The sequence below is a fragment of the Drosophila grimshawi genome, unplaced genomic scaffold, assembly GCF_018153295.1.
Source record: "Drosophila grimshawi isolate 15287-2541.00 unplaced genomic scaffold, ASM1815329v1 contig_311, whole genome shotgun sequence".
In the NCBI taxonomy this organism is placed as follows: domain Eukaryota; kingdom Metazoa; phylum Arthropoda; class Insecta; order Diptera; family Drosophilidae; genus Drosophila; species Drosophila grimshawi.
In genome coordinates, this window is record NW_025063098.1 from 13,859,417 (window position 1) to 13,879,722 (window position 20,306).

The following is a 20,306-nucleotide window of genomic DNA, read 5'->3' on the forward strand; positions in this document are numbered from 1 at the left end:
ACTTATAACTAAAAATCAGAAACAAAGATGCTATTTTTTCTTTTTTAAAAATACATAAAATAAAGTCGACTGAACTGACAAATTGTGCGTCCAAGTGAAACTTGCATTAATTTGAGTCATTCAATGATTTCTTATCAAAGACGCTAAATTCGAACTTTGTCTAGATATCTCTCAGGTGTGAAATATTGAAATTAGTTTTCTTTTCTCGTTTTTTTTCATTTGAACATATCTATAAAAATACATATATATGTATTTAGACAATCTGTTTATAAAAATCACTGGTGGTTTTTCATTTCTTGTTAGTCAATTTGTTGGTAAAAAAAAATCTTTCATAGAAGCTTCTAAAAAATTATGATCATTATATATATGTAGGTGTATATAATATAAATGTAAATCGTTTTATTTTCTTAAAAATTACTAGTGAATAGTGACTGCATGTGTAGCAAATTTTGAATACAAATATATATATATAAAAAAAAAGATAAAATAAACAATGGTATTGCAAATGCGTTGCGTACAAAATAAAATGTCATGGACATGTTCAAACTGTGCAAAAGTTACATATACTTGTATGTGTTTGTGCATGTGTATAAACAAAAAAGAATATTACCTAAAATTAACACATAATTCAAGAGCAGTTGAAAACAAAATTAAAAATAAAAATGAAATTGGTTCAATTTTCCTGTAGTGTAAATAAGACGAATAGTAAAAGTAAAATGCATAGCAGCTTGCTTAACGAATTACATATTTTGTGCCTAGTAATTGCTAATATCCAAGATTATTATTCGCATATAGATATAAATATAAATTATATATGTGTATATATGTATGCGCTATTCTATTCCATATGCGATCGTTGCATATCGGCTAGTCAATCAACATTGTGCTTACGATTAAAGTTGTAGTTTCAAAACCGATCAGGCCCATGGTTTCAAGCCAAGGTCCTGGAGCGGCTTAAACAGATCCTATGTGTGTGTTGTTATTACCGGCACCTGACAATAGGGGCACTCAGTAACGGAGCCAGCGCACGTATTGCAAATGGACAGGTGATTGCAGGGCTCCAAAGTAACGGTGCGATTGTTCTCCTCACATTTCATGCACTTCTTGGCATTCTCTAAATATAATACTTTGTCTACCTCCTCCAAATCGGTGCGCAGTTTCGACTATAAAATATGTTTGTTAAACGAATTAGCAAACGAATGCATGTTGGTATGTAGTGCAGTTAACACATACCTGTAATTGTTTTAGTTTTTGTATGGACAAGTCACGCAACTCGCCGGGCAACTTGAGTTGGATCTGCACTAGATCGTGACGCTCCTTCCACTCCAAAACCTCATGTTTGGCTCTCTCCACTACGAAATCTCCCATTTGGCTCTCTCCACTACGAAATCTCCCATTTGGTCTTCTCGCGATGCAATTCAGATATCTTTAGTTTGCACAATAGCTCCTCAAGACGTATGGACATCTTCTGGATCTGGGCATTTTTGTTGTGCACTCGTTAGTCATGCGACTCAAATCCGAATTATTTTGCGATTGCAGCGATTGTAAGCTAAACGCATTCTTAGCCGTATTCAGTGTGTTCTCAAACATATTGCTGCCCACCGAGCTACTATTGATGTCATCACGTATGGTGTTCAATTCCGATATTCTAACTGATGGGCTTATGGATAGACCCTCGCCAAAACCAGGCGAAATGATGCGCGATGGAAAGAAGATGTTATTGCTATCATTCTGTGTGGCGGCCGACAGAGAATTGCTTAGCTTGTTGGAACCGCCATACACATTGAATAGACTGGCATGATTTGTCGGGCTATAGGTGAGCGAGCTGCTGGGAATGTTGACGGCAAAGCCACCTGAATTGAAGTCTACATCAAGAAGTTGATAATTGATATTAGCGACTCGTATTTATCGAATATATGGAGTATAAAAAACTCACCGTTAATGGAGTTACTTAGTGTCGTATTAGGAATGTTAATTGGCGCCGAGGAACGTGTTAATAAACTATTGTTAACCAGGCTTGCCGACAGAGAGTTTTCGCGTGGATCGTCCAATGTACAGGCTGCTAGGAATAGGTTAAGAAAATATGTGTTAATTATGTTTATTTTTTTATTTTGAGTTAGCTGGAATTGTTCATTTATTTATTTATCTGTTCTTTTTTTTGCGCTGCCAATTTGTCCACAACCATCGTGGATAACAAATGAATTTATAAATTAATATTAATTGTATTTACTCACAATGGCTGTCCAGTGGTAACGAGATATTTAAGATTTTACTGGAATTGGTTGTATTTTCCAAAGCATCGACCAACATTTTGTTGGTTGTATTATTACCATCAATATTTAATAACTACGAAAAAGAGATCAAACAAAGAAACAAAAAAAAACGAAAGATACAAAAAATGAGCGGCAAGAAATTACTCAATGACTAGCGATTTTATGCGGTTAGCTGGATTAGCTCGTGAACAGGTGGTTGGTGGTTGGTTGTTTGGTTTGTTTGTTGGGGGTGGTGGGTAAGAGATTGTTAGGAAAACACACACATACACACACTACATAATACATACATTATTGCTCAGCTGCAGGAGTCCTGTGGGCAGCTTGCCATTACCGATCTCATCCTGCACCTTCAAACCGGACATGCCATTGGAAATGAGTTCATTTAAAGTAATTTCATTTTCACGAAGCTTCTGCTCGTTGACCACATAATCTTTTTGGGTGGGGATGGGCCAATTGGACAAGCAGCACAAAGCACAGTTTTGATTTTCATATCATTTTTCAAAGGGTGTTTGTTTACACAATGTGTTGAAGAAGGAAGTGAGTAAAAGACAAACAAACAATTAAACAAACAATGAAATACGTACGTAAAATAAATTAACCTAATTAACTACTTAACTAAATTCAAAAACAAAAAAATAAATAATCGCCCGACTTGGTTGTGGAAAATAGCGCTTGAAACTCAGGCATAATATATTAGGATTAGGATCACTTACGTTCAACATGCGCAAAGGCGCAGAAGACGCTCCGTGGACAATAGCCAGCCTGTTGTACATCATTGCATTTGGTGGACTTGTATATTTCCGGATGGAACTGTTGCTCGGTGCGCGTATGACAATACTGGCAATTATCTCCGGCCTCACAGTTGCCCGGCTCGCCCCACTCCTCGCCGTGCTTCACATTGGGGCATGGTGTAGAACTGCAGCGAAAATTTGCAAAAATCAAACTGTAAATTAAGGCCTGGTAACGAACATCGGATTAGCAATAAATCGTACCGGTATTTGTACTTTCTGGGCGAGCGACGCTTATCCTTGCTATTGTGATACTGTGGACAGGCATAGCCCTGACGACAGAGACGAGGGGGACGCTTGCACGGCTCTGTTTTATAATTGGCCAGCACATAGTTGGTGTCCTGCCACTTGGGATCCTCGTTCATCAGATTGCGCTCCTTATCCAGGGCATTCTGTGCATTGCTGCCATCCAAACTAATATCCGAATTCTGCAACGTTTCCAGCTCCTTGATATCGTACACCGGCGGACGCTGATCCTGCATGCCGTGCGCAAAGGCGCAGTGCAAACCATTCTTCACACAATAGCCCCGGCTATCTGTGTCGTGCACGCACATGCATGTCTTGTAGTAGCGTAAATGATAACGGCGCTCAGTGTCGCCGGCAGTCCGATGTAGAAATGGGCATCTGTGCGAGGTGCGAGGAGAAGGAGAAAAACAAAACGAAAAAGTGGAGTGAGTGAATGTCAAGTGACGCAGCAAAGGACTTAATCGAGTGCTATAAATAGCAAAAGCAGAGCACTAAGAAAGCCAACACACACACACACACACTTATCTACACATATATTTATATACATATACATACACACATTTCAAGTCTGGGTCAGAATTGTTGTTGTTTTGGTATTGCAGAAAAATTGAATTGCGTATTATTTTCGTTTGTCGCTCGCTCTTTGTTCGTTCGCTCAAAGCTTTTCGGAGGAAAAGCTCTGCTCAATAACTGTACATTTGGATGCTATACTGCCTACTACTGTCCACTGCCAACTGTTACTATTACAATCAAAGACGCCGGGGGAAAACCAAAATAAACCGAAAAGAGAAAAACGCGCAAAAGCGAAACGCAATAAAAACAATGACGCACACACTTGTAGCAGCTCTAGCTGCTGCTGCGCATTTGTGAGTGTGTGCGAGAGCAACAACCCTCGTACAGAGCGCTCACACACAGGCAGATACACAAATACACACGCACAAGCTGATTAGAACTTCCGAGTTCTATCGCTAAAATCACTTTCACTTTTGGATTCTAGAGGGGGCGGCTGTGACCTCGTGTGTGTAGCTTACACACACATACAAACAGACACACACACACACACAATTGAATTTCACTTTTTAGCTAGAGTACGTTCGTATTCCGCATGCCCGCCCGCAAAAAGTTTTTGTTTGTAAACACGAAGCCAAGAGATACACACACATTGCAAAGAAAATCGAGCGCAAAGAGGAAATGAGAAAAAATACTACGTCGTTGATTCGGTTCGCGTTGGCGTCTTTGGGACTCTCGTGGCCCAGACGCCGTCAGTTAGTTAGTCTCCCCGCCCAAGCAATACTCACTCATCGCCCTCGGGACAGATTCCAGTTGTTTCATCATATTTGGTGCAATAATTATCAGCACTATAGTTAAAGGTGCCATCGCGTTTACGAACGGGACGTCGACGACGCTGGTTTTGAAAATGCCAATTGAAGCAGACGAATGGGCGATGCTGGTTGCATTTGTGTTGCAGGAACGACTGGCATTGCTCCACGCGGAATTCCTTCAGGTAGCTGCACATTGTGGATGGGGTAGTTCTTATTAGATCAAATAACACTGTAATTACAATATTAAATGTGTTTATTTACGTGTAATGACTGGTTTTTTCTTGATGTGAAGACAGAAGTAGCTTGCTCGCATCGTTCGCCATCTTGAACTGAAGCACTAAAATCAGTGAGACCGCATGCCCATAACGATGAAAATACTCTTGACTAGACATCGCTCCCATGCCCTTATCGATAGTTCCGCCAATCGATTACTCGGCACGTGCAGTCGAAATGTGTTGGGCGTAATTTTAATTTATATTTATTATTTATACATTCATACGCTACGAACTGTCTCCTGTTTAGTAATGGCTGCAGCAATGCCTGTAGGCCAAAAGCACAGCGACTCCCTTGCCTACCTGCAGGTGAGCCAACAATTATATATTCCTGTGTATATTTTCATACAATATTTGTTGTCTGACAGTCGCTGGGAGAAGAACTGCCAAAGGAGGTGGCCGACAAACTGGCCGCCCAAATCACTGAGGAAGTGGCTACGCCGGACACGGGCAGCATCAATCAGGCGTCACTGAATGTCAGCTTTCGCGTCTACTATCACATCGTGCACAAATACCAGCTCGAGGACGAGCACTTTGCCGATCTTCCTCAGAGACTGTGCTGTGAGCAGCCCCAGGCTTTTCTCATGCTGCAGGCTGTGCTGCTGACCAATCACTGGTCCCGCCTGGACGCCCAGGGGGTGGAGGCCAAGTGCATTGAGTCCATTCTTGCTGCACTGCAGCAGAACAACTCCAGTCTGGTGCATCAGCTAAAGGCCCTCAATCTGCTAGTGAGAAAGTTTCCCAAGCTGGAGCTGCTGCCACTGCAGCTGCAGCACTTCTACCACTGCCTGCAGCGCCAGAGCCAGGTGGGCTGTCGTGAGGAGACGCTGACGCTGTTCAATCACTGCTGCAAGCAGCAGGATCGCGCATTCCTCTACTTTCGCATCATTGTCGCCTTCTGGCCCTGGACGAATCGCAATAAGTACTATCTGCTCAGCGGCATCCTCAACTCGCATCCATTGCCAGAGCTGCTCGCCGCCAGCGATCAGTCGGAAGCGGAGTTCTTTGCCGGACTGCGCCTGAGTCTCAGCTACAAGGGACTCCGGGCGGCCAGCCAGTATCCTGTGAAGAGTCTGAGCACTCAGCGTTCGCCGGCGTTGCTGTCGCTTGCTGTGGAGCTGCTGGTTAATGGCAGCGTGGCGGAAATCCAAAACTTTTATTCGCAGTGGTTTTTGCGCATCCAGCAGCGGGATGCACTCTTCCAGCTGCTGCAAGCCAAGCCAGAGATCGTGGCCTTTCTGGCCAGCTCGGAGACTGCGCGCACGGCCAGCGAACAACAGCGTCTCATCCTCATATTCGGCATGTTCGCCAAGGAGATCTATGTGGCGTCCAAGCTGCACTTCTTCAAGATTAGCACCGAACTCTTGACCAATTGCAGCGCCTTCGAAACGGATGCACAGCTGCTGATCTTCAAGTTCCTCGTTGATAATCTCGGCAATTTTGCTGTCGAGGATTGCCTGGAGTTCTTCTACAATTTTATGCAACGGCATCGCGGCGTGGAGAGCGCCGAATTCCGCAACACAATGCTGGGCAAGATGCCCAACATTATCAATCACACCGCCAAACATTTCAATCGGGCCCTCAAAGTTGATGATGGGGTTGCCAGCGATGCCCTGGCCCACGATATTCGGCGCTTCTTTGCGCAGCTGCAGCAAATGGTGGAGCAGGACATGCTCTGCGATGTCTACCAGCCGAGAATCTTTGCACTCAAAATGCTGCAGATGCTGCACAAATCGATGTACGGCGTCGAAGTCATTAAGAATGCCAAAAATTGCAGCATACAGCAGAATCAACAATTGGGCAACTTTCTCAAGTTGCACGGTGTCTTTAAGCCGTGCGCTGTGGCCGCATTGCTTTTCAAATCCCTCAACGATCCACAGGGTTTCGATGATGCACTGGAGCTGACGGTTGAACTACTGCTCCAACTGGGCCATGTCGATGGCAAGCAGTGCAAGGCGCGTTGCCTCACTCTTTCCGCCAGCGCCGACGTGGATGAGTGTGCACTCGTCACCCATTATGCTCGGCTGGCGGTGCACAGCTTCCCGGACCAGACTGCTGGCCAGACACTCTACGATCAGTGCCTGCAGCAATTGACTGAGAAGCTGTCTGGCTTCGAGCGTGATCCGCTGCAGACGACAAAATGCAGGGGTGGTCATCTCTTCGGCCACATCTGTGTGCTGAACGAGCTTGTCGGCGGACTCAGCGATCTCTGCCTGAATACATCTGTTGCTGCACTTTTGCCGCCACTCGAACGCATACTCAACATCATCTTGAAGTTTCTGAATCTAGCGAATTCCCAGCGAGAACAGGATGCGGTTGCTGCCAGTTTTCAGGACATGGATGAGAGCCTACAGCTGCTGGTCAGTGGGAGTGAATACGATGAACGCGAGCATGCCGAAGCCTGTCGCAAGTATTTGCTCATGAGTTTCTGGCTGACTCTGAAGGTGCGCTAAACTGATATAAACCAGTTAATATCTATCGAGATTTATATCTATAAATTTGTAGGCCTGTTGCGATTTGTCCACCAGTGTGGGTTGCGCGCTGCTGCGTGAGATTGACGGCCAGCCGGACTATGATGCACTGCAGCGCTGCCTGGAGGTGAATGTGGCTGTGTTGACTCGCTGCCGGCACAAGGGCGCCATTGAGGCGGCTGGCCTCAGCATTGGCAGGCTGACGCGTGCCATGACCAGTCGGTTTGCTAGCGAGGATCGGGGATTTCAGCTGCTGCACGCTTGCCTGGAGCGGCAGCTGCTCTTCGAGTGCCGGCAGGTGAGCACCACACGACGTGGCGCCGGTTTCTCCATCATGTTTCTGCATGTGCTCAAGAACGATGATCCGCGCCAGCGTCTACTGCTCCATCGCATTGTGCAACGCATACTGCAGCGTCTAAATGATGGCTCCTCTGCTGAAAACGCTGCCAGCAGCAACAGCAGTAGCAACAACCTGGACCGCTGGGAGGCGCTGGCGCTGCATTATCTGTGCGTGCTGGTGCGGGACACGGAACTGCGTCCGGCCATGTGCAAGTACTACAATGAGATCATGCTGGTGGCAATGGCGCACATTGACACCGAGTGGACCATCTCGAATGGGGCACTGCAGCTGTTTGGGGCTACGCTGGGCAAGCTGGTGGGTCAGCGACAGGCGACCGAGTTCGAAACGAAACTGGCCTGGGAACCCAGCGAGATGAGCTACGAGGAGTTGGCCTGCCAGCTGCCCAAGGCCTCCGAGCATATGCTCTTGCAATGTGGCCATGACGATAATGGTGACAGCGACACATCCTCCATTATACTGTTCCTTGGCTTTCTGTCCAAGGTGGAGCATTTGTGCACCACGCGCCAGTTGCAGCAATCGACGCCGCTGCTGCAACGCTTCCGTCGCCTCAGCTTCCGACTGCTGCGGCACCAGTGCGAGCAAGTGCGTCGCCTGGCCGCCACCTGCTTTGTGCGTGCCCACGAATTGCGCTGTGATCTGCCCGTGGTGCTGCTGGCCAGCGCCAATCGGGCATCGCAACTCCAAACGGACAACTTCTACGAGGGTCTCATCTACACCCTGCACGCGGGTCTGCTCAAGCTGCAGCACGAGGCGCGTCACGTGTGGACTGCCGACCAGTTGCAGCATTTCCAGCAGCTGTTGCTAACAACGCTGCAGATCACCGAGCAAGTGGATCACTACAAGACGCCCACCTTGAATGTGCTGCTCAAAATGCTGCAACTCGTGGCTGCCACCGAGCAGGTGGCCATTGTGCAACAGCTGCTGGAGAAGCGTAGCAAGCTAAGCGATAGCTAAATACACATTCGACATCGGTAGATAAGATATAGATTTATATATATATAAGCCCTTGCAGGGCAGACGTAATCTTGGCGAGATGCGTCGTCCCAGTTTCAGTCTATTGCCAAGCCAACTAGTCTCTCTAAACTCTAGCATATAACAATCCTATAGATATATATATATAGCTTCCATCTCTGTTTCATCTGCTATAACGTATATCTGGTGTATATATGGGCGATCCGTCAGTTGCTTATGTTTTTAATTAATGCTGCCATTGGAACAATCAGAATTCGATTTTCTTATTTCTCGATCAAATTAAACAATTTTGAACTTTATTGTGCGACAAAACATTTGAACAAACTAGAAACATCCAACTACTATGTATGTATGTATATATATATATATTATGTATAGATGCACGCAATTCCCTATCGGAGCCACAACTTTTGTAGCTAAGATCGTAAAATATTATTATTGCAATTATGTTTATCGTGCTACTGGTGATAACTCAGCAAGGGGTGAAGATAACTGTCTCTATCTTTATCTCTGGTTTAACTGTGGCATTTATCTAATCGGAGGACGGTGTTGGAGGGGGGGAGTGGCGCAAAGCCTAAGCCAAAAAGTATAATAATAATAATTAGTGTAACAACGCTCGGCTTTTTACAACTTAAATGACGCATTTACTATTTGTACGCAAGCAAGTCAAAGAAGAACGAAAAGCATTTACCAAAAACAAGAAATACATAATGAAAAAAAACTTAACAATATTTATGAATTGATCAACTGAATCCCTCGCCCGTCTCCTGCTCCATGGCCTGTTGTTGCTGCTGTTGTTGTTGTTGTTGCTGCTGCTGCTGCATCTCCTGTGCATCCTGTGACATCTGTTGCAGTGTGCGACTGAGAATGTTGCGCAAAATGTGCGGCTTGCAGTGCTCCTCCAGCCAGGGTATAACGCCGCCGGTCAGCTGCTTAAAATTGTCCATTGGTATGTGCTGGAATGTCTCAAACATTTCGTCTAATATTGCCTGAAACTGAAACACGAAACGAGACTCGAATTAGCATAAAACAACAACAAAACAAAGCAAAAATGAAATGCGAATTGTTGGCTTTTTTTTTGCTGACCACTTGAAATTTGGCCTCGTCGGTGAGGCGCGCCTCCTCAGGGCCCGGATTGGCCTGCTGATGTTGCAGCATTGTCTCGTAGCCAGCCTGGATGATCCGCAGCGCCGTCACCTCCTTCAGCAGCGCCGCACTCTCGTCCTCCTGCTTCAGCTTCTGCTGATTGAGATAGCCAATGTACTCGATAGACTTCTGCAGGATCAGCGCCTTGCTCAGCTTGTAGCCGGACGAGTCGTTTGGCTGGCAACGCGGCACCAGCTCCTGCAGGCTGTCGTACCCCTTCTTGATCGCATCCCGTCGCTTCTGCTCCGCCTGTGTGTGGGCCGAGCGACGTCGCTCCTTGTAGCTGAGCGACGAGTTCGAATTTGTTGCCGCCGAGTTTCGAGCATCGCCGCTATCCTCATCATCATCTGTAAGTGAGAGAGAAAGAGAGAAATCGGCGGACAAAAATATATATATATATACATATATCTATCTATAACCACACATTATCAGCTGTTCTCAGGCAGCCAATAAACAAAACACCAAAACAAAACCCACCCGAATTGTGTGCTGATGAGTTTGGTGTGTGGGTGCTGCCTGCGCTGCTGCAGCGCGAGTAGTGTTTGCCACCCAGTTCCTGATCTTGCTCCATGCCGAAGGCCTCCTCTTTGCTGATCAAATTATCGCCCATTGTCAACTGCGTCGCTGCGATGATGGCCACAATAAAAGCAAGAAAAACAACAAAAGAGCATTACACTTGGCTCGCTCTACAGCCAGTGGGAACTAGTTCGCGTTGTGGTGGTCAGGCCATAGTTTATATTTTTGGTATTTTTTGCAGCACCAGCGTTGCCAGCCAGCCAGACTGAATGGTGACGAAATTAGGCGAGGTATGCAGCTAGCAAAAAATTAATTAACATAGAAAAAATTTGGTTTCGTTCTATGACAGAAATGACTAAATAATTCTTGAGAATTTGGATGAATTAGATTCAATTTGAATAATTCTTACTTGTATTAATGACATTATACGATGTGATTTTTATTAACATGCTAGCTCAATCAGTTGATGAAGAATTTCCAGAATCATCGTTACTTTTTTTTTATCATTGCTTGTTTTTATCACAGGTGTCGATCAATCACCGTTTAACAGTGCTGATAAGCGTACGTTGCTCAAACTGACTGGGTGGGTTTAATTTTGATTGCTGTGCAGCCCTGTTTTCTGCACCGGCGCGATGACTTTTACGTTTTGGTACTGAACTTTGCCGTCGTGTCGCTTCACGGTTTTCGTTATTCGGGCTTGCGTGGAAATTAGTATATAAATATTTTAAAAAAAGGGCTCAAGCAACAAATTGAACAATGGGCCTGCTCAAAGCGTTGCGTGTGCGAATCATGAATTTCATGATATTCTATCTAATTGTTATTCTGTTGCCCGGTTTGCCACCGCGCACCACTTTCCCCTACAAGGAATTCACGTAAGTTGTCATTTTTCTTGGAAGATATGAAAAACGTATTCAAAAATGTACGTTGCACATTTGTGCATTTAGTGTTACTCCGCCCAAGGAGCTGAAGGGTGCACTCGAGTCGAATTTCCATTTGGAAGGTGCCGAGCGTTTGCTGGGAAACCGCATACTTGGCCCCGAATGTCTGCTGGTGCGCAATAACGAGATCTATACGGGCATCCATGGCGGTGAGATCATCAAGATTAACTCAAACCACATAACGCATGTGGCCAAGTTCGGCCAGCCCTGCAGTAAGTATTATTAACCATTGAAGAGTGAATTGGTCTGTTTCATCTCAGCTTCTTCTTGCACAGCGGAAAAATTTGAAGAGGCGCAATGTGGTCGTCCTTTGGGCATGGCTTTCGATACGCTGGGCAACAATTTGATTGTGGCCGATGCCTACTACGGCCTCTGGCAGGTTGACCTCACATCGCACAAGAACAAACTGTTGATCTCCCCCGCTCAGGAGTTGCCGGGCAAGACTATTGCACGACCCGCAAAAACCTTTAATTCCGTTGCCGTTAGCAAACAGGGCGACATTTATTGGACAGATTCGTCGTCAGACTTTGGCATTCAAGACTTGATCTTTGCCTCGTTTGCTAACCCATCCGGACGGTGAGTTCATTTGACTTGCTGCTGCTCAGAAACCGGTTTCTAATGATTTCTCTTTTTATTTTTTTTTTGTTGTCTTTTGTTTTCTTTTGTTTTCTTTTGTTTTGCTGTAGTTTGTTCAAATACGATCGCGTTAAGAATGTGAGCGAAGTGTTGCTGGACGAGTTGTTCTTTGCCAATGGACTGGTGCTGAATCCAACGGAGGAATTCATTGTGGTGGCAGAGACGGGCTCGATGCGTCTGACCAAATATCACTTGAAGGGACCCAAGGCTGGCCAGAGCGAAGTCTTTGTCGATGGCCTGCCCGGTCTGCCCGACAATTTGACGCCCGATGCCGATGGCATTTGGGTGCCAATGGTGTCCAGCGCCGATAGCGAGCATCCGAGCACATTTTCGCTCTTCTCGCGCTTCCCCAGCATTCGGCTGTTCCTCGCCCGCATGCTGGCGCTCTTCGAGCTGCCGATTATCTTCATTAACAGCTTGTATCCCAATAGGTTTGCGCAGCGATTCGTTCATTTTGTCGGACATGGCGAGATGGCCTTGCTGCTGGCACCCAAACGGGCCACTGTAGTGCGTGTGGACTGGAATGGCAATATTGTGGGCTCACTGCACGGCTTTGACAAGTCCGTGTCGGGCATCTCGCATGTGCTCGAATTCCAGGATCATTTGTATTTGGGCTCGCCCTTCAATCCCTATTTGGCACGCGTCAAGCTGCCCAAGGCGGCGAAACAGCCCACCGTCAAGGTGCGCAATGTGCGCGTCGAGGGCGACGGCCTGGAGGCCTCTGTGGGTGTACCACCAACTACGGGCAAGCCAAAGGCAGCACCAACTACGACGACAACAACAACAACTACCACTACAACAACGCCAAAGCCACAGACAACCAAGAAACCAGCGACAACAACAACAACGACTACAGCCAAGCCAACAACAAGAACAACGACGACGTCGACGACGACAACAACAACAACAACAACGCCCAAGCCGGCAACAGAAAAGAAAACAACAGCAAAGCCAGCAACAACAACAACAACGGCTAAGCCGGCAACAACAACCACAAAGCGCACAGTGCCAACAAAGCCGGCGCCAGTTGAGGAAGAGATTCGCGTGGACACGAAGCCGCCACAGCAGGAGAAGCTCAAGGTGATCAACAAGCAGGGCGATCACGTTGAGCTCTAAAAACACGGTTGTCATCAATTTCGGATATTTTGATTAGGCAATGTTTCTAGCGTGTCCACTTTAAAGATTTATACATAATTGTATAGTTTGTTTTGAGACTAGTTAGCTAAATTGTAGTTAGCAGCAAGTCCTCATTTCAAAAGCAAAACAGAAAAACAAATGGTTATTGGTATTGGGCACCTATTTATATGAATGCATATATAATTGAGTTTTGCTTACTGTCAACAATATCCGATAAAACACACACATTACGAAACATTCCCGATTCCATTCCATTGCATTATTTAACAAATGACAATGCTCAAAATTGTTGTACAATTAATGGACACTTGAATGCCGTAATTTCAAACACTCACTTATACTATTGTACTGATTTTTTCCAATATGTGTATTTCGTGAACTATAAGTAAAGTGTTTTCTAAAAACCATACGACTTAAATCTACTTAAATTCTGATTAACTCAAATGATTGTATAAATTACTTAGTGTAAGCTGTATGTCTGCTGTCTGCTGACTGCTGTCTGCTGACTGCTGTCTGCTGATAATGATGATGCGTAGTCTGACTGTCTGATTGTCTGTAGAGATTCTCTCATTTTGGACGGCTTGGCGGCTCCTTGGGCTCCGTCCAGCTCCACTCGGCGTAGTGGACACAGCGTCCAAGCTCCTCGGAATACAGCTGCGATTGCCGGCAGCGATTCAGGCGAGCCTTTGTTCCCTGCTTATCGCACACCCAGTAGGCGGTTGGATCCCAGAAATTGCGAAACATGCGATTCACTTCATCCAGACCCTGGCAGCCGGGTTCGCCATCGTGTTCATAATATTTGGACTTTTGTATCGGCAAGTGTGAAGTAGCCATTTTTTTGGTAGGTTTTGCTGTAAAATCGGAAGCGAAAATCAACATTATCTTTAGCTAAATAATTTAAAACAATATTCTCGAATATTAGCTATATGCATATGCAATTTTTGGCACCTTTTTCCCAGCTGTGTATCGAGCTATATATATTAACATATATTGACAATTAACTTGTAAGCCAAAATGCACATAGTCTTATTGTCGTATAGTGTATATATTCTTACCCCGATGTGTTTGCGTTAATTTGATGTGCTGTTTTTGAGTTCCCCTTGGCAACCACAAGGAATTTTGTGTGCTGTTCGTTTCACAAATATTGCGCTTCTGACTTGTCATACGGAATCATTTCCCGTTTAAATACTCTGCGTACGAGCAACAAGTGGCGAACGGCGAGGGGGGAATGCGCTGCGGGTTGGCATTAGTAATGTCTGCTGGCTGGCGGCTGACGGCTGACGGCTGGCAGGCGATCGGCAAAATACGAAAAACGGTCCGACAAACTTTTATCTATGAAAGCTAACAAAATTCTCATTACGATGACTTGCCCTGATCTTGAACGAGCGACCATTGGTCGATTGCATGGATTGCTCATAAGAATTGAGTGTGTCACGTGTTCTCTCCGTGCTCGGGGAATACGCCAAAGCGAGAGTTTACATGCTGATATAATGGCTACATCCGAGCAGAAGAGAACTTGCCAGCGTATACCCTATAAACAAATAAAAAAATTGCAAATAAAGTGCTTGAATGCAAGTGTCTCAACAGTGATTTGTGAGCAGAAAAAGTGAGTATGTGGATCGATCTCTTTAAGAGAGCACGACCCGCTAGATACACTGTACAAAACCATATACAAATACGAGCAGATAACATGCCTGAATGCCAGCTCATTTAATAAGATGACAGCGTAGGGGAAAGAATGCATTTAAAAAATAAAATTGCGTATCTTGATAAAATAACATTAATATTAAGTCATCATTTCTGTAGCTTATAAGAAGTAAAAATACAACATCATCAATTCGAAGTGGCTCATTTTATTACCAACCCTATTTAGAATATATTCTTGGCTTTAGCTACTTTTCACTATACTTTATATATATATATCATGTATTGATTACAGTTATATGCCTAGCTTAGTCTATGACATCCACCTGCCTCTTCATTTGTATAGTTTCATATATGCAACAGATTCATTTTCACTTTAAAAAATCTTCGCTTGGCAACAGCGGCATCATTGAGAAGGCTTCGCGTTTTGCTAAGGGTCATCCCCTTGGTCACTGGCTGCGATGTGTGATTTTTACAATCGTTCTCAAGTTCTTCTTAGAGTTACATAATTGAATCACAATATTGCGTCACGATTAATCATCGAACTCTGATTGATATCACGCCAGAAGCAGACGTCTCAGCCGAGCCCCCATTTTTGATTGCCAGTAATTTTAACGCCGACGTTCGCCAACTTTTAGTGGATTTTAAAAAATATAAACACTGGCTTATCAGCAGAAATTTTTAGTAATTTCATTGAATGGCAGATAGCAAACAAAGCTACACGTGATCGTTCAATGGAAGAAATAAATAATAAGTCGACCGATTGCGTCAGTAAATGGCATTTATGTATGGGGCACACGTGAACTGTTGCTGGTGGAGTCTCGAACTTACGAGGCGTAGAATAATTGTCTAATAAATATTTACTCTATAAATATATATGTGAAAAGTAATTATCAGATTGTGAAATGAACTGATTAGCGTGTTTGAGCGATGCGAATCTGCGCTGCTTCTAGTTTATCTCTAAAGTGAAATTTATTTTTATTAGCTTTTACGATCCAAACGTGAAGTTAAATTTGATTCTGGTTTCATTTAACTGCAGAACTTTATAAGGAAAACAGTTAAATATTTTACTCCTACTAAGATATAAGTTCAATGTACTGAACTGATTTTCTTACCATTAAATAAGAATCTCGCCATTTATTGCAGCACTAAGAGCACAGAGTAAGAGGAAGTGTTCAATCTTCCAATGGTAAGATAACCAAGGTGGATTCTTATCGAGAAGATAGGTAAACAGACACGTACGCGGCACCAGTCGTGACCGTAATAAAACCTCCCGCGATAAGAGTTCTCCGAACTGATAGGATAATGAGTCTAGACGCATTTGCAGCAGGATAAGAATATTGTATATAGCTGTAAGATAATTTAGAAGTTTTCAATAAACCTGCCGAAGCAATTTGGCAGCAGCAGTCTATGTTCGATATATTCGAAATTTGCTCTTGGGATCACCTTTCAGTTGTGTTTGTGCCTTGTAAATTAAATAGTAAGCAACCCACAAGATAGTAGTATATTTAGTGATAATAACAACTTTAATTATTTAATCCATTATTTCATATTTCGTGTACTCAAAATCGAATTTCTTAGTAACTCTTAACGAACTATTTAGAGTATCCAATCTTCGATATATAGCTAAATTATACTTTGAGTGTGCTTAAGTAATTTTCGCATTAGTGTGCAGTCTGTGGGTAATTGTGCTAAAAATATAAGTTTATCGACGTGAATCGAGTTCACATATGAAAGACGCTTGTGGCACAAAAGCCAATGTTGTCGATGAGACGAGGCGAACAATGAATGAACCGCTTCGGGGTTGATGGGTATCAATTCTATTTCATGGCTGCAACAAGAGCGCAACTCCCGCTAATATCCACTTGGCTGGGCGGTCGCGTGTCTTTAGGTTCAGCGTCCACACGTAGGTGTTGCCACGCGACCTGCAAAAGAGCTTATGAAGTATACACTCAAAAAAACTGGGAGAAATATATTTAATACATAAAAATACACGAATCGATATTACAATATAGATACAATCTCCTAAAATTCTTCGTTATTTCAACTTCGCAATAGAGTTTGGGAAACTGAACTATAATTGAGGTGATAGGAAATTTATTTTGAAAATTTCGAAAAATGTACAATTTACATTTATAGCTGCAAACTGCGATTTTCTAAATTCCAGGCAATCTTTTCTCTGAGTGTAAGTGAGCCATAAAATATGAAGCACTGACAGACCTTCCTCTAAAAGTAGACTGTTTAGGTAACCAACCAACCGCGCACCCACCTGGTCTTGTACAGTGGACACTCGTAGACGCGCTGCAGCTCCTGTTTCTCCTGCACAATGGACTTGATGTAGATGACGGGCATGGCGCAGAGCAGCTCCTTGGGATGCAGCGAGACAATTGAGTTGAGTTGACAGTCCCAGCTGGCGCCATCCAGATACAGTTCATGCACAAAGGCGCCCTCTAGCGGTGGCATGCTGTAAAGTGAACAGGCGTGAGTAATGAGCAATAGTCTAGGTTCAATGAACTTCATACGTGACGTCATCCTTTTGCTTTTTGGTCACGTCACAGCTGATGAGCATGCGATCCAAGGGCAGATCATGCTTCCGGGCACTCTCCTGCATGATGGCCGTGAGAAAGCTTTGGGGATTGAATAGCCCACCCAGCCAGATGGCACAGGGCAACTTGAAGTCATTCAGCCAGCCGGCCAGCTCCTTGATGCGATGCAGCAGATCAGCGAACCAACCCTGCAGGCCCAGCATGCTGGGGTATGCCAGTTGTGCCCAGGCCGTCGGCACATGATCATAGAAGATGGCATAATCTAGTCGCTCCATTTCCTGTGTGATCGTTAGCTCTCCCCTCAGGCCAAGCATTAGTTCGCGCAGCGATCGCTTTATCTCCCGGATGAGCGCATTCATCCGTTCGCATTCCTGCAGGGCGACGACCACAAATGGCGTCTTGCGCTCCACGCGATTGAGCAGCGCCTGTAGATTGAACTCGTCCTGCAGCTTGTCGAGAAAGTCGTCAATCATGATCTTCACCAGCTCTTCGCGTGGTGCCCCACAATGGGTGCTCAGCTCGGACTCTCGCGGCTGCAGCTCAAAGATGGTGCGTAGCAGCTGCTCCGAGGCGCTTGTGAGGAAGCCAATTTCCGCATTAGGATGCAGTCCATAGAGCGGTGGGGATTCCTCGGGCAGCATCTCACTGATATAGCAATGATAGCCATCGAATTCTAGATTGGGCGGTGCTGGGAATCCCGGACATAGCTCAAAGTCACCATCGATGAGATCCTGTTGCAGCAGCTCCTCCAGAAACGTCTGGCAGAGACGTCTGTCCCAATCATCGGTAATATGTCCGCCGTACATAATTTCCCCAAAGAGATAGCGCAAATCCTCCCACGGTATGCGATTACTGCTCCAGATAATTGTGCAGCACACTCGCCGAAATCGATAGATCACCCACATTAAATGGATACACCTTGTTCCAGCCCTGCGGTCCAAACTTGCGACGCTCCCCGGCCACCGCATGAAAGTAGCAGAGGGCAAAGAGTATGGATTTAAACTCCGCCTCCTGGGTGCATGTTTCCAGCGTATCCTGCGAAAAGTTATCCCACGCCTTGTGCAGATTGGCAGCCATCCCAGCTGGTGGCTCATTCACCACTTTGAGCGAGGACTCCAAAATGCCCTGGGGTATAACATGGTATTGTGGATCCGGTGCTGGCTCGGCGCTGATAAACAAACGGAAATTGGATTCGCCATTGGTTTCGGACTGCAACACTATCCGCTCGATGAGCTTCTCCAGCGTGGGCAACCAATTGACCACCAAATGAATATTTTGTAGTATAACCCATTGTTGACCCGATGCGAGCGCCACTTCGATGGCCTTCTCTGCCAGCAGCTCCTGTCCCTGGCCCAGTGAGATATTGACCAGCGTTCCAGCATCCGCATGGAAACCCTGCTGCTGTCCATGGCGCTCCACATCGCGTATGGGATCCACACCCGGGGAGAGTATAAAAAAGGCAGGCGTTGCTGCATTCAGATCTTTGAAGATGGCCACAAACGGAGGCGTTTGCACCTCGGCATATGCTCGGCCCATCGTTTGCTCCACAAACTGTGCCATGGCATAGGTCATCCGATCCGGTCGCAGGGCTCTCACTATGCATAGTTTTTGCAGTGGTGTGCGATGCTTCCATTCGCCCGGAAACTGTTCCCGTTCCGGGGTATCACTGGCCATGAACTTACGCCAGCGTTTCGTATAGTTCTCCATGTCCTTGTCAATGCCATAAAAGTGCTCGATGAGGGTCAATGATTTGATGCCACCCCAGGCACTTCGACTGACAAAATCCAAAGGGGACAGCGTATTCGGATCATGGGGATAACGCAGTAGAAAATCGGTCTCATCCTTGGCCACCTGCTCGGCGGCAATCATAATCCGCAGCGTCAAGTGGGAAGTAAACGTCAACTTGTCCGCCTCGAAGAGACCACGCAGTGTATAACGATAGGTTTGCAGGGTAATCGAGTCCACCAGGTGGAGCACTCGCTTCTCATAACTCTTTGAGTCCGGCGCAATGGCAATGGCCTGCCGGAAGACATGCATGAAGGACTTCAAGGAGAACTTGTAGATGGGATTGATGCGATTCAGATCGGTGAGTACAAAATACAAAATCGCAGCTCGTTTTGCGGCGGCTCGATAGATATTCCTGGTCTCATCAATTTGCAAAGTGGTTACATGAGCCTCCCTCACCTTGGCTTCAATTTCATCCACCGTACGCTTAGTGTTCTCCAGATTGAGGACCAACGCATGGTCATCGAGCACGTTCTCGCCGGCGGAGGCCAAACGGGCCAGCAGCTCATCCTCAAGTGCTTTCAGTGAGATTTTGAACATGTTCTGCTGGACGGTAACCTCAGTTTTCATATTCTCCAAGTCCGGTCGCTCAATTTTGACCACTTCCGCCAGTAGCTGCTCCTCGAGGCCATCCGGTGTGACCGTAAAGTTAATAAGCGTCGTTTGCGCCTGCATTTCCGGCTTGTAATGCGGATTGGCCAGTTTCGTGTGCAGTATGAGTCGGAAATTCGGATTAAACTCCATTTCCTTTTCGCCAATGCGCAGATAGCGTCCTTTTTTGATCAGCGCCCGGCTGAGCAGCGGCTCCAGCACCGTATCCATCGTCTCTTCAATTTGCTCAATCAGCACCGTATCGCCATGTGAAATGGACTTCTCGAGTGCCTCAAGGAATCCACGTTGCGTCAGACGCAGCACCACAAGAGCAGCTCCGAAGCGACTCTTGATCCATTTAATTCCCTGGCTAAAAGTAAATCGCTAGGCTAATGAGTTAATTAATTATACCCTGTACTCATATGAGAAATGATAGCTTAACGGGTAGATGGAGATATGCTTGCCCTACTCAAAACCTTTTTTCCATAGTTTTCTGATCCCTCCTTTTTTTTATATATTTATATTAATGTTTTCTCTGTAGTCTTCTAATTAGATCTCGGGGATTAAAATAAAACAAAAAAATATTATGATTTTGTAATTAAAGGAAAGTTTATCTTAATCTGCTCTCTTTGTCCTCCTTTTTGCGATTACCTTTTAATTGT

At 45.3% G+C, this 20,306-nt stretch overlaps 6 protein-coding genes across 6 annotated transcripts in view; 2 read left to right on the forward strand and 4 right to left on the reverse strand.

Annotated features, from left to right (window-relative positions):
• Positions 1-497: 497 nt before the first annotated feature.
• Positions 498-4,967, reverse strand: LOC6567465 (RING finger protein unkempt). The gene is given in 11 exon segments (XM_043214766.1): positions 498-1,163; positions 1,234-1,352; positions 1,411-1,491; positions 1,494-1,865; positions 1,937-2,062; positions 2,235-2,346; positions 2,561-2,703; positions 2,987-3,189; positions 3,266-3,685; positions 4,606-4,815; positions 4,891-4,967. Coding segments are annotated over 11 exon segments (2,046 nt in total). The 5' UTR covers positions 4,953-4,967; the 3' UTR covers positions 498-965.
• Positions 4,968-5,122: 155 nt separating this feature from the next.
• Positions 5,123-9,004, forward strand: LOC6567464. Its single transcript, XM_001994270.3, has 3 exons — positions 5,123-5,210; positions 5,270-7,345; positions 7,407-9,004. The coding sequence occupies exons 1-3, from the start codon at positions 5,154-5,156 to the stop codon at positions 8,685-8,687; spliced, it is 3,414 nt and encodes a 1,137-aa protein (XP_001994306.1). The 5' UTR covers positions 5,123-5,153; the 3' UTR covers positions 8,688-9,004.
• On the reverse strand, positions 8,964-10,628 carry LOC6567463 (max-like protein X). Its single transcript, XM_001994269.3, has 3 exons — positions 10,329-10,628; positions 9,792-10,198; positions 8,964-9,700 (listed from the first exon to the last, which is right to left on the reverse strand). The coding sequence occupies exons 1-3, from the start codon at positions 10,459-10,461 to the stop codon at positions 9,449-9,451; spliced, it is 792 nt and encodes a 263-aa protein (XP_001994305.1). The 5' UTR covers positions 10,462-10,628; the 3' UTR covers positions 8,964-9,448.
• Positions 10,629-10,973: 345 nt separating this feature from the next.
• LOC6567462 (adipocyte plasma membrane-associated protein) lies at positions 10,974-13,487 on the forward strand. Its single transcript, XM_001994268.2, has 4 exons — positions 10,974-11,239; positions 11,312-11,517; positions 11,581-11,881; positions 11,992-13,487. The coding sequence occupies exons 1-4, from the start codon at positions 11,124-11,126 to the stop codon at positions 13,055-13,057; spliced, it is 1,689 nt and encodes a 562-aa protein (XP_001994304.1). The 5' UTR covers positions 10,974-11,123; the 3' UTR covers positions 13,058-13,487.
• LOC6567223 lies at positions 13,224-14,257 on the reverse strand. The gene is made up of 2 exons (XM_001994267.3): positions 14,134-14,257; positions 13,224-13,929 (listed from the first exon to the last, which is right to left on the reverse strand). The coding sequence occupies exons 1-2, from the start codon at positions 14,240-14,242 to the stop codon at positions 13,646-13,648; spliced, it is 393 nt and encodes a 130-aa protein (XP_001994303.2). The 5' UTR covers positions 14,243-14,257; the 3' UTR covers positions 13,224-13,645.
• A 2,033-nt stretch (positions 14,258-16,290) lies between these two features.
• The window catches only part of LOC6567222 (dynein beta chain, ciliary), a 33,229-nt gene continuing 29,213 nt past the window's right edge, over positions 16,291-20,306 (reverse strand). Inside the window, 4 exon segments of the mRNA XM_043215128.1 lie at positions 16,291-16,647; positions 16,992-17,186; positions 17,245-18,123; positions 18,125-20,014. Coding sequence (XP_043071063.1) covers positions 16,548-16,647; positions 16,992-17,186; positions 17,245-18,123; positions 18,125-20,014 — 3,064 coding nt within the window. The 3' untranslated portion in view covers positions 16,291-16,547.

Excerpts from the sequence above, each read along its gene's own strand:
- LOC6567223 (XM_001994267.3), bottom strand. The coding sequence starts at position 14,242 with ATGACAAGTCAGAAGCGCAATATTTGTGAAACGAACAGCACACAAAAT. Across the intron at positions 13,930-14,133 it reads ATTAACGCAAACACATCGGG|CAAAACCTACCAAAAAAATG; the intron begins GTAAGAATATAT and ends CCGATTTTACAG.
- LOC6567462 (XM_001994268.2), top strand. The coding sequence starts at position 11,124 with ATGGGCCTGCTCAAAGCGTTGCGTGTGCGAATCATGAATTTCATGATA. Across the intron at positions 11,240-11,311 it reads TTCCCCTACAAGGAATTCAC|TGTTACTCCGCCCAAGGAGC; the intron begins GTAAGTTGTCAT and ends TTGTGCATTTAG. Across the intron at positions 11,518-11,580 it reads CAAGTTCGGCCAGCCCTGCA|CGGAAAAATTTGAAGAGGCG; the intron begins GTAAGTATTATT and ends CTTCTTGCACAG.
- LOC6567463 (XM_001994269.3), bottom strand. The coding sequence starts at position 10,461 with ATGGGCGATAATTTGATCAGCAAAGAGGAGGCCTTCGGCATGGAGCAA. Across the intron at positions 10,199-10,328 it reads CTCATCAGCACACAATTCGG|ATGATGATGAGGATAGCGGC; the intron begins GTGGGTTTTGTT and ends TCTCACTTACAG. Across the intron at positions 9,701-9,791 it reads ACGAGGCCAAATTTCAAGTG|TTTCAGGCAATATTAGACGA; the intron begins GTCAGCAAAAAA and ends TTCGTGTTTCAG.
- LOC6567464 (XM_001994270.3), top strand. The coding sequence starts at position 5,154 with ATGGCTGCAGCAATGCCTGTAGGCCAAAAGCACAGCGACTCCCTTGCC. Across the intron at positions 5,211-5,269 it reads ACTCCCTTGCCTACCTGCAG|TCGCTGGGAGAAGAACTGCC; the intron begins GTGAGCCAACAA and ends GTTGTCTGACAG. Across the intron at positions 7,346-7,406 it reads GTTTCTGGCTGACTCTGAAG|GCCTGTTGCGATTTGTCCAC; the intron begins GTGCGCTAAACT and ends ATAAATTTGTAG.